Raw genomic sequence first — 12,479 nt, 5'->3', positions numbered from 1 at the left:
GGGAGTTTCCTTCTAGACCTGTTCTTAGCCAAAGAAGTAGAATCTCGAAGGGTATCTTGAAAAATACAAAAACCTAAGAGTATATTTATGAATAAAAGATAAATGAATTAATCCATTTTGGATACAATCCCAAGTAGGGAAAAGTTCTGCAATCTGAGTAGCAGCAAAATTTTGATCCCCTAAAGGCAGAGTATTTCTTGACTTTCTCTCTCTCTCTCTCTCTCTCTCTCTCTCTCTCTCTCTCTCTCATCTGTATATAATGTTCAGTCATCCTGCAAAATCTCAGCTCTCCATTTTCTTCCCTGTATACAATTCTTAAGCAAAGAGAATCAAATTTTAAGCTAAAACCATGATTTACACATCCTTACCCAATAGAGACACACTCATCTCAGTGACCCAAGGAATCCAATTAATGCCACCACCATCAAGTGCATCTCTCCACTCCAATCTCATTTTCAGCGTTCACCACCAAAACCCAAGAGTATCATCATCTTCAAAAAACAGCAACAACTCCATAAAACTAATCCATATCCTGAAACCCATCATTGTTACCTCTGATGAACAAGTACACCCACAAAAGAACAGCAATACCAAGAGAAATTGTAGGATAACAGAGTCAGTACCCCAAGTGGGTCATCAAGATATGTCAGTCCTGTGTGGGTTTGGGTATTGGGTCCAAGGTTTCAGGTGTTTTCCATGGTTGGCTCTCAACTTTCACATGGCTCACACTCTTAACTTGGATCCTTCAGTATTGCAGCTTGTTCAGAACTCTGCTAACCTACCCATGGTGGCCAAACCACTGTTTGGGGTAATTTCTGATGCTGTATACATCGGTGGTGCTCGTAGAATACCTTATATTTCCATTGGAGGTTCGTTACTTCTCCTTTCATATTCTTCTGCTTTCTTTTTCCCTTGATTTTCCTCACCCTTTTATTTTCCTAGTCCAAACTCTAAAGTAGGCTATTTTTCAGTCTTCTGTATTGGTTAATTGAACCTAAAGTTGTTGCCATATTCACATTCACATGGAATTATATTATGGGAGAGAGTTTCCTAGGTGCCGGTGTGTAGTCTTGCACCAATGGGCGTCATGGGTTTCTAGCTGTTAAGTTCGAAGCTTTTAATAGAAAAGAGAGTATGTGAGGCCCGCAGTTTTGTGAGAGGTATGCAAAGGAATCTCTGAAAAGACCACGCTGCCCCCTCCCCCCCAAAAAACACGGGAGTTGAAGATGCTCCTGCGCACCCTCCCATTGCCCCGCACACTGGTGTTGCCTACACTAGACTGGCAAGTTCTTTCTCCCAATTTTTCATGCAATGACACTTTACACCAAATTTCCTTCCTATTAAGAATTTCCTACTTTTCAATTCCTTTTTAGCATTTTATCTTAAAAGAAACAATGGAAAATCTTATTTCATAGGAAAATTTTCCTTTCCCATTTTCTACATGGAAAAAATGGAGCTCAATTCATGAATTCAATTTGTTTCAATAGGAAAAAGACTGATAATAATACTAATATTATGTCAATAATAGAGTATGCAGAATGTGATTGCCTTCTCCAACATGATACCATCATAGATGTATAAAAAAAAAAGTAATATTCATACTATCAGAACTTCAGCTTAACTTGAAGACAAGAAATAAACTCAAGATTGGTTACAATGCATAATCGAATCCGAATAACCATACAACAACGAAAAAGCCTTATCCCAACTTAATGGAGTTGAATCAAATCCGCTTAACTATGCAGAATCTAATCATTATTTATTGCAATTATTTTGAGGGATATAAACAAATGTTGAAATTTCCCTCTAAGTTACTGATATGGATCATACTGTACAGTCATATTGCAAATTCTGTCATGGGGAGGCATAGCATTGACCCCAGTTGTGGGTGATGTTCTTCCTATGCTAATGGCATGCATTTTGCTCAGCAACATTGGTGCATCAATCACAGAAGTTGCAAGAGATGCTTTTGTAGCAGAGTACAGTCAAAAGCACAAATTGGGTGGTCTTCAATCTTATGCTCTCATGACACTAGCTGCTGGGGGAATATTAGGCAACCTATTGGGCTGTTTTTTGTTATTGAAAACACAACAAACCAATACCATGTTCTTCTTATTTGCTCTCCTACTATCCATTCAACTTGCAATTTCCTCAAAGACCAGGGAGGCTTCCCTCAGTTTGCCACAACCATCAGGGCACCATCTCACAAGGAATTCTGTCTCAGAGAACCTATGCAAGCAATTCTCCAATCTTCTTACTACAATTAGTGAGGAGAGCATTTCTCTTCCTCTCTTCTGGGTTGTAGCTTCCATTTCTGTGGTTCCAATTTTGTCAGGCACCATCTTCTGCTACCAAACACAATGTCTAAAGCTTGATCCTTCAATCATTGGGATGTCTAAAGTGATTGGTCAATTGATGCTTCTATCTGCAACTGTTCTATATGTTCGGTATTGGAAAACAGTTCCCATGAGGAAATTGATAGGTACCGTTCAGATTGTATATGCAACTTCTCTTCTCCTGGACTTGGTGCTAGTGAAGCAGATCAATCTTAAGTTGGGAATTCCAAACGAAGCTTATGCCCTATGCATGTCAGGTTTAGCAGAAACCATTGCTGAATTTAAGCTCCTTCCTTTCTCAGTGCTGTTTGCAAATTTATGCCCACCAGGTTGTGAAGGATTGCTCATGTCATTTTTAGCTTCAGCTTTTCGTTTATCATCCATTATCAGTGGGTTTATGGGTGTTTGGTTGGCATCTTTAGTAGGAATTTCTTCTGGTGATTACACAAGCTTGCCTGTGGGAATTCTGCTACAATTTCTTGCAGCTTTGGTACCACTGGTTTGGATATCTTTTGTACCTATGTCACAATCAGTAGGAAAGGAAAGGGGAAGAGTTGGGAGTAAAACAAGTAGGAGAAATAGAAGAGTGGGAAGATTGGTATATGATTTTGTTCATGCAAACCGGCGCGAGAGAGAATATGAGGTGGGGTGTGGAGAGGTGAAGAAAGCTGGTGAGCTGAAGAAGGAGAGAAAAGCAAGTGGAGGAATCATGTCATTTTAGCACCTTGCACTGAATCAATATATATATAAAATGGAGATTTCTTTGTTTCCAATTCAGAAAATTGCACTGCAGAACCTGCAAGCTCAGAGTGGATCCTGATACAGATAACTGCAGATAGAACCAACTGTTTTGGCCATTTCAGTACAAATTTGACTAAGTGTCCCGGAGAAGGCCCTGGAATTGAAGCTATCAGCTGACACCCTGGTCATCTCCCTACTAATTGCAGTAGCAGCTGCAACCCAGTTTAACCAAACCAAAGGGCCAGAAGACTCAGAACTCAACAGCTTGATTGGAATGATGCTAAATAGTGATGCCATATTGCATCAGGTGATCCAAATTTCAGTATGTAAAAGATAACAACAATAAATTTCTATCCTCTTGATGACCAAGAAAACTGAAATTTAGCAATTGAAAGCTGAAAAAAATAAAAAATTTATTTTCCAGGTGTAACAAAAAGAAAAATTGTTCTTGGACATGGTCTTCTGACAATCTCCTTGTGCAACTCCAATGCTTTCAATTTGGTCACACAAGAGGAAGGGGATAGGCCTCAAGGGCAGGTTCCATTTAATTTTACATTTTTGGATAATCAGTTCAAAGGCCTTTCCTAAGTACCTGATAACATGGTCAGTTCCTTGCAAACTCTGGATGCAACTCTGGAAGCGGTGTGGTTACTAGAGATGCAATAGTTACAACTTTTTCGCTGGTGCTCTCTTCCCTTCACTTGTTAATTGTGAGACTGAATTCTGAAATCTGAACTCACTTAGTCAGAGAGAGCTCTCCCAACCTTTGGAAGATGTTTGCTTGCATTATGTAGTTCAACGCTACCAAAACCTTGAATACTGCAATGCTTCCGGAGAACCGGCAACGCAGCTAGGCTCTTGTTTTTCTCTCAAACAAACCGTCGAACAATTGGAGGTCTTCCTTGAACACAATTGCCATGGCTTCTTCCGTTAACTGTCAATACTACTTTTTCTTCTGGGTTTTCTTTCTCTTTAAGTTTACTTCTCAGTTCCTATGTATTCAAAACAAGCTAGGATGGTCCAGAGCCTTCAGAGTTGCATAAGAAATTGGGATCCGGTAGTTGTTCCAGAGCCAAAGGTTGGTTCAGAAGAGCACCCATGTTGGATGTGCTTTGATTTTTGAGTATACACATTTGTTGGCTTCAATTAGCCGCCAACAATTTCTCTCAAAAGCATGTCACTTAAATCTTAATCCATGAAACCACAAACTTTAACCTTCAATCATTGATCACAACTCTAAACTATGAAACTTAAACCAACAAGTTTTAAGCGATATTGATGAGGTCTAACTGAAAACCAGAGTTCTAGAGGTAGCCCAAGACGGATAATCATCGTCTGTAAATATGAATATAGAAATACTCCAAAGACAGGCAAAGGAGAGGCAAAGAGAGATGTAGATCAAAGGGGGTGAAGAAGAGAGGAAGATTCAAGAATCAAGGGATGGAAACAGTGAGTAAATTGGGAGAAAGAGCACTACTACCAGTCTACGACCGATGGATTCATCCACTGTTGTTGCTAGGCTGCTGCTTCACCAAACCTCCAGGATGAGAGAGAGAGAGAGAGAAGTCCCTCTGAAGTATGAACATGAGTAGAGAGTACTGCAACTCTCATTTTCTCTCTCCTAAAAAAGTAATAGAAGAAACCCATGTGCTTGGCAGTTGGCACACCATCGGCTGCTCAATCAAGATGCCTCTCTCCCCTCTCCCAGTAAAAAAGACCCACCTGCACATCAGCACATGGCTGTCTTCCCTCCGATGTGTCTGTTGCCCATGACGTTACCTAGAGCCCGGCGGCATGTTCAATCTTTTCCTATAAATAAATGGTATCTCTGTTTTAAATCATTTAATGTTTATTAAACAAATACTAAGAGGAGAAAAAGATGAAAAATGAAATCACAAGGAGCCGCGTGATTTGAGGGACAATAATGAATTGCAGAAAGAGGGGAAAGACGATATCAAAGAAAAAGACACATCTTGGGGGATGATTTAGATCTTCTCCAACACGGACAGAAAGAGAGTTCAATGCACGTACGGCAGCTGGGAGCACCTTTGGAATGTATCCCAAGAATCCAGCAGCTGGGAGTATCTTTGGAACACGTTCCAAGAATCTCTCTCTCTCTCGTGCTGGACAGCTGGAGTGTCCGAGAATACATAAGGGTGTCAATTGATTCATTCGATTTAGTTTTGGGGGATTGAATCAGTTTCGATGTAGGAATGAGAGAGACCAAAACCAATTTGATAAGGAACTTTGATTTTTGATCAATTTTGGTTTTGATTTGGTTTGATTTCGGTTTATTTTGATTTTTTAATATCAAGTGAATACCGATTTAGATCTGTTTATTATTGAGCTTGACATTCATAACTTATAGTGACAAGATTTGACCAAAAAAACACTTTAAATTTGTGATTAAATCATGGTTTATCGTTGTATAGGAAAGATAATTAATATTGAAACCAACAGATAACAAATTATAAAGAAGATTGTTAATATTGAAATCACAAAATGAATCATATTATCCAATCATTCATTTAACTATTCAACTAGTTTTGTATAATGAACAAGGAAATCAATGGAAGCATTATTACAATTTACAAATCAATTTCTCTATTTATAACCTGATATTTAGTGATTTGTAACAATACCCCTTACAATAAAGATTTTTCTCACTAATATTATAAAAAATGAATAGTTAATTCATTAATTTATAATCTCATAATCATTTATTTTTTTATCGGTTTCATTTGGTTTGATTATTGGTCAATTCGGTTTAGACCAGTTTTTAGTTGGTCCTAACATACCTCAGTCCAAAACCAATCCAATAAAGATCAATTTGGTTTGATTTGATTCAATTCAAGTTTCATCAGTCAGTTTCGATCGATTATATCGGTTCGGGTTAGGTTTTGACACCCCTAACAAGAAATGCAGTACTAAGTGCCGTTTGATAACTCTATCAGGATGATCTTTTTTCTTTTGTTCTTTACTTCATTTTAGAATAGAAATGGACAAAAAAAAACGTGTTTCATAATTCTTTCCTCATTTTTGTGCCAAAAGTAATGAACCGACTCAAGAAGTCATCTCAAGAGTGAGAATCATTTACTTCATTTATTGAATTATCTTTGAGGAAATAAAATAGAGTTGATTCTCAAAAAATCCGATACTTTCCTCAAAACCTAAAATCCAAAAAAAGCATCAGTGAACGAAAGAGAAGGTGCCGTTGTTTGACAAAGCTCTGTTGTTCGCCGATCGTCGCTGCAACTATGGCTAAGCTTCATGTACTGATCACCACTGCAATTGAAGGAGCGACCATGCTCTACGCCAACCTCGTTGTAGTCCCGTCTTGCTTCATCTCGTCTTAGATCGTTGTTCCTTTCATAGCTCTACTCCGTCTGAGATTGTCTCTTGACCAAGATCTTCGCCCGATCTCTGTTACGTCTCATATCTTTACTCAACCATCAGATCTACTCGACCCAACTCAACAATTGACCCTGCTCTTCAGTTGTTGATTGAAGGAACGAAGGAAAGTTGGAGATGTGATCTTACAGAACCCCAATTGTTTCCTCTGCAACTCCTACTCCATTTATCCTCACACATGCATTCCTCCATTGTCGTATGAGAGGAGCTGCAATTTGATCAAACGCCAAATAGAAGGTTTCGGAATAGGTTTATCAAATGTCGAAATAGGATCCAAATATCATCTTTTAATGAAGCAACACATATAGGTGATTTTATTGAAGAACAAGTTCACAAAATAAAATCGTTACCAAATGGGCCCTAAATGTTTCTCTCTCCATTTCTTCTATTTGTGTGTCTCTCTCCCCATTGGTTCCTATACAAAGGATCCAAATCATGTAAGGGGACGCTGGAGAGGGATTTGAATCCTTTATGGCACAACAACAGTCGACGGGGTGGTAGTGCACATCTGATTATTTGAAACACCCAGACACAAACACTAACACGGGTGCACTCTTCACCAAAAAAACACATGAGTGCCTGTCTCGATGTGCTATAGGCCGTTGAATATGTGTTGCCACCTCTATCGCACCATAAAGGAGTCCCATCCGTTGAAAAGGATCCTAATTGAATTCCTTTGTGGTGCAATAGAATATCTTATGCGCATCCAATGATCAGAAACGTTTAAGCACGAAGCCCAAGGTGATCACACACCATCCAAGATGTTTCTAGCCATTAGATGTTTACCAAACGCTATATTGTGCCACAGATGATCCAAATCCATCGTCATCTAATAATTTCCCAAGTTACATGTTAAAAGCATTTACTGGTAACAGATTCAACAAGAATCTCATTTATCGCCGCTAATGTCCTACTTTGGTTGAATGGTCCCGATTCCCATTCTCAAACAACTCTTCCTCTCATAGGATTTCCTTTTGTGCGTGTCCTTGTCTAAGTGGAGCCCAAAACAGCCGCTGGGTCCCCCATCCTTCTGCTATTGAAACGTGTACGGCTTTACTTTTCTATGCCCCTTCGGAAGTCCTATGAAGGAAGAGTTTGCTTCCTCTCTCTCTCTCTCTCTCTCTCTCTCTCAGATACCGCCCCCTTCCATTAAACCTCTCTTCTGGGCATCAAAGGGCACAGTTTCAAGCTGTAAAGTGGGGGTGTCTCTGGACTTTATCTCTTCTCCTTCTCCTTCTTCTCCCTACTTGGAAGTTGGAACAATCTCAAATCTCAATTTTGTTCTTTTTAAAGAATCAAATTTTAAGCTAAAACCATGATTTTCACATCCTTACCCAATAGAAACACATTCAACTCAATGACCCCAGGAATTCAAAGGCCACCACCAAATATACCTCTTCTTCACTCCAATCTCATTGTCAACTTTCGACACCAAAACCCAAGAGTACCACCATCTTCCTCAAAACCCAGAACCCATATTCTAAATCCCATCATAGTAAACCCTGATCATATCCCACAAAAGAAGAGCAATACCAAGATAAATGACAGGATAACAGAGTCAATCCATGTGGGTCGTCAAGAGATGTCGTTCCTGTGTGGGTTTGGGTATTGGGTCCAAGGTTTCAGGTGCTTTCCATGGTTGGCGCTCAACTTCCACATGGCTTACACTCTTAACTTGGATCCTTCAGTATTGCAGCTTGTGCAGAACTCAGCTAACCTACCCATGGTGGCCAAACCACTGTATGGGGTAATTTCTGATGCTGTATACATCGGTGGTGCTCATAGAATACCTTATATCTCTATTGGAGGTTCGTTGCTTTTGCTACCCTGTCTTGTTTTTTCCACTTTTATCTCTTAGTTACACATTTAACGAGTTCAAAGTCAGAAATTTTTCAGTGTTCTGCATTGGGTATTATTAGTATCTGGTTTTTGAATAAATTTTAAGATTATTTCTGTAATTAGTCTTATTTTTTAGTTAAACCTTTGGAATTTGTACCCAGGATTTGGGTAGGTGACATCATATTTTTTTTTTCCAATTAGCTTGCATATATTCAAGCTTAGAAAATTATCTATATTAATCAATTTGACTTTAGTTAAAGGATGCGTTATCTTTTAAGAGAAATCAATGGATGCAAATTGCTTCAAGTCATGAAATTAATTACTGGAAGATAATTCTGTGTGAGTCATATTGTTGTGGTCAAATATGTCTAAAAATTGCTTGCTACCTATGATTTCCTGAGTTTGTGTCTTTCAAAGTTATTTCGCACAATAGTCCCTCTGTTTCTTGTCATGAATTCAATTTATTTTTTTATTCTTGTTTCAATAGGAAAAAGATTGATGATATTACTAGTAACATGTCATTAGTAGAGTACACAGAATGTGATTAACTTATACATCATGATACTATAATAGATGTAAAAAAATTTAAAAAAAAAAACTTCTTAAGAGAAAGATTACCATATCACAAGATACTTTACGATTGGAAAGCGATCTGATGATTTGGTATGATTAGTAGGTGATTGTTTTATTACTGTCTAGGTCTGTATCTACCTTTGTATACCCTCGGCATAATTGTGGGTATTACATTTTTGGATTTAGGCATTCTAGCTGAACCATGTAAACCATTTGCCATATGCCTCTTTTCTTGCTTGTGATTTTAGTGCATTACAACATGGTATTAGAGCAGGTCCGAAGATCAAGATCAAGTTTCTTGATCGTTAGAGGAAATACACCCTAGATATGTTGAAAGAAACAGGAACCTAAGAGTAAATACGACTGATTCTCCACAAGGCTCGATAGATTTGACTATCATAAGATCCTGGAAGATTTTAGAGATTGGTAGGACGTTCAATAAATTTGACTATCAGATGGCTCGATATTGAGATATAGAGATGTGAGTTTCATTAATCATTTATGCATTCACCTACAACGAGACATAGAGATTGTTGATCGCACGCTTAGATATCTGAGGTCATGCCCGGGAAGGGGAATTTGGATGAGACCAAACAGATATACTGAAAGCATTGGGTGTACGACTGCTAATTGGGTTTGAAGTTCTTCAAATAGAAAGTCTAACACAAGATATTGTGCTTTTCTTTGGGGAAATATTGTAACTTGGAAAAGTAAGAAGCAAGATTGGTTGCTTGTTCAAGTGTCGAGACTGAGTATAGGGCTATGGGCTCTACAACCAGTGAGCTAATATGGCTTCGTTCTCTACCGCATGACGTGGGGTTCAACTCTCAACTTCCAGTGAAATTGTCCTGTGATACTCAAACTTCCAATCCAATATTTCTTGAAAGAACTTAACGCATGGAAGTTGACTGCCTTGTATGAGAAAAAATTCAAGCAAAATTGATTGAAACTTCTCATGTTCGAATTGAACAGCAGCTTGCAAATATTTTTACTAAATCCTTGCCTTGAGTCTAGATATCTTCGCCCCAACTTGAGGGGGAGTATTAAAGAAAGATTACCGTATCACCAGATCCTCTACAATTTGAAAGAGATGTGGTGATTTGGTATGATTAGTGTATCTATTATTAATCTCTGTAGTACCCTAGAGATGATTGTGGGTTTTAAATTCATGGATGTAGGCATTCAAACTTAACCACGTATACCCATTGTCTTTTTTCTTGTTGTGCATTAGAACAAAACAATTATTCAAAATTTCAGCACTTCAGCTTAATTTAAAATAATAAACTCAAGATTGGATACTATGCATAATCAAATCCAAGTAACTAAGTGGAATCTAATAATTGTTTATTGTAATTATTTGGAGCGATGTAAGTAATTGTTGGAACTTTAATTTTCTGATATGGAATATACTGTGCAGTGATTTTGCAGATTCTATCATGGGGAACCATTGCATTGGCCCCAGTCAGCGGTGATGTTCTTCCTATGCTAATGGCATGCATTCTGCTGAGCAACATCGGTGCATCAATCACAGAAGTTGCAAAAGATGCACTTGTTACAGAGTACGGCCAAAAGCACAGATTGGGTGGTCTCCAATCTTATGCTTTCATGGCATTAGCATCTGGGGGAATATTCGGCAACCTGATGGGTGGTTTCGTGTTATTGAAAACACAGCAAACCAAGACCATGTTCTTCTTATTTGCTTTCCTACTGTCCATTCAGCTTGCAATATCCTCAAAGACAAGGGAGGCTTCCCTCAGTTTGCCACAACCATCAGAGCACCATCTCATAAGGAATTCTATTTCAGGGAACCTACGCAAACAATTTTCAAATCTTCTTGCTGCAGTAAGTGAAGAGAGCATTTCTCGTCCTCTCGTCTGGGCTGTAGCTTCCATTGCAGTGGTTCCAATTTTTTCGGGTACTATCTTTTGCTACCAAACTCAATGTCTAGAGCTTGATCCTTCAATCATTGGGATGTCTAAAATGATTGGTCAATCGATGCTTCTATCTGCAACTATACTATATTTCCGGTATTGGAAAACAGTCCCAGTGAGGAAATTGATTGGCACAGTTCAGATTGTTTATGCATCCTCCCTTCTCCTGGACTTGGTGCTAGTGAAGCAGATCAATCTTAAGCTGGGAATTCCAAATGAAGCCTATGTCCTATGCATGTCAGGTTTAGCAGAAACCATTGCTCAATTTAAGCTACTTCCCTTCTCAGTGCTGTTTGCAAATTTATGCCCACCAGGTTGTGAAGGATTGCTCATGTCATTTTTAGCTTCAGCATTTTGTTTATCATCCATTATCAGTGGGTTTATGGGTGTTTGGTTGGCATCTTTAGTAGGAATTTCTTCTGGTGATTACACAAGCTTGCCTGTGGGGATTCTGCTACAATTTCTTGCAGCTTTGTTACCACTGGTTTGGATATCTTTTGTACCCATGTCACAATCAGTAGGAAAGGAAAGGAGAAGACGAGTGAGTAAAAGAAAAAGGAGAAATAGAAGAGTGGGAAGATTGGTATATGATTATGTTTATGCATATCGGCGCGAGAGAGAATATGAGGTGGAGTGTGAAGAGGTGAAGCAAGTTGGTGGGCTGAAGAAGAATGAGTGAGAAGCAAGTGGAGGAATCATGTCATTTTAGTACTTATGCTGAATCAGTATGAATTGGAACAGCACTGCAAAACATGCATGCTTAGGGTGGATCCTGACATTCATACTGCAGATACAACCAAGCTTTTTTTCCAATTTCAGTTCAGCTTTCACTGAGATTGTCCTGTGTAGGCACCGGAATTGGAATTACCAGTTGACTGCTGGAGATCTCCCTACTCACTGCCAACAAGCAATGGCCCTACTACAACACAAAGGGCTCGCAAGCTGATCGTAGAACAACTAAGCAACAGAGTGATAGAATGTGTGAGAAGTCAACAGATTGATTATTTCTGCAAGTTGATGCCATAGTCATTACAACAGCTGATCCAAATTTTGGCGTGCAAACAATGACAACAATAAATTTCTATCCTCTCGATGACGACTGTAAAAATAATTGTTCTTGCACATCATGGTCTTTGACAATCTCCTGGTGGCAACTCCAGTGATTTCAGTTTGGTCAGACAAGAGGGTGAGAGGCCTCAACGGCTTCTTTTTTTTCGGGTAGTCAGTTAGAAGGCCTTTCCTAGCTAAGTGCCTAATAACATGCGTAGGTCCTTTCAAGAAAAAGTTATAACATACTGGGGACAGTTCCCATGAGAAAAATACTGTGGTAGATTGCATAAACTCCATATCATGAACTTTAGGTTTAGAAGCAATACAGAACTGAAAAATTAGAGTCTTACCTTCAATCTTGGTTTGGTCCCATAGCACACAAATTTTCAGATTTTATATAAGTTTCACATGGAAGGTCTTTCAATTAACCCCAACTGTTTTTTCTGGCCCTGTACAAGAATCATGTGAGAATTCAAACTGTTGGAAATACACCCTCCTAGTAATAGAACTTTTCATAACATTTTGCTATTTGGCCGCTTTCAGCTGAATCCGTATCCTCCCGTGTAAAGATTTTGGCAAATTGAAGATTAACAAAAGA

At 38.7% G+C, this 12,479-nt stretch overlaps 2 protein-coding genes across 2 annotated transcripts; both read left to right on the top strand.

The window, feature by feature from the left end:
- The first annotated feature begins 349 nt into the window (after window positions 1-349).
- LOC122063957 (probable folate-biopterin transporter 8, chloroplastic) lies at window positions 350-3,057 on the top strand. Its single transcript, XM_042627644.1, has 2 exons — window positions 350-869; window positions 1,838-3,057. The coding sequence occupies exons 1-2, from the start codon at window positions 350-352 to the stop codon at window positions 3,055-3,057; spliced, it is 1,740 nt and encodes a 579-aa protein (XP_042483578.1).
- Window positions 3,058-7,562: 4,505 nt separating this feature from the next.
- Window positions 7,563-11,971, top strand: LOC122063954 (probable folate-biopterin transporter 9, chloroplastic). Its single transcript, XM_042627640.1, has 2 exons — window positions 7,563-8,296; window positions 10,318-11,971. The coding sequence occupies exons 1-2, from the start codon at window positions 7,804-7,806 to the stop codon at window positions 11,508-11,510; spliced, it is 1,686 nt and encodes a 561-aa protein (XP_042483574.1). The 5' UTR covers window positions 7,563-7,803; the 3' UTR covers window positions 11,511-11,971.
- The last annotated feature ends 508 nt before the right edge of the window (window positions 11,972-12,479 follow it).

The sequence above is a fragment of the Macadamia integrifolia genome, unplaced genomic scaffold, assembly GCF_013358625.1.
Source record: "Macadamia integrifolia cultivar HAES 741 unplaced genomic scaffold, SCU_Mint_v3 scaffold1497, whole genome shotgun sequence".
Classification (NCBI taxonomy): Eukaryota; Viridiplantae; Streptophyta; class Magnoliopsida; order Proteales; family Proteaceae; genus Macadamia; species Macadamia integrifolia.
This window is presented reverse-complemented; position numbering and strand designations above follow the sequence as displayed.

Bases quoted from the DNA above. Each gene is read 5' to 3' on its own strand.
- LOC122063957 (XM_042627644.1), top strand. From the start codon at position 350: ATGATTTACACATCCTTACCCAATAGAGACACACTCATCTCAGTGACC. The intron at 870-1,837 runs GTTCGTTACTTC...CATACTGTACAG, and splicing joins ACCTTATATTTCCATTGGAG to TCATATTGCAAATTCTGTCA.
- LOC122063954 (XM_042627640.1), top strand. From the start codon at position 7,804: ATGATTTTCACATCCTTACCCAATAGAAACACATTCAACTCAATGACC. The intron at 8,297-10,317 runs GTTCGTTGCTTT...TATACTGTGCAG, and splicing joins ACCTTATATCTCTATTGGAG to TGATTTTGCAGATTCTATCA.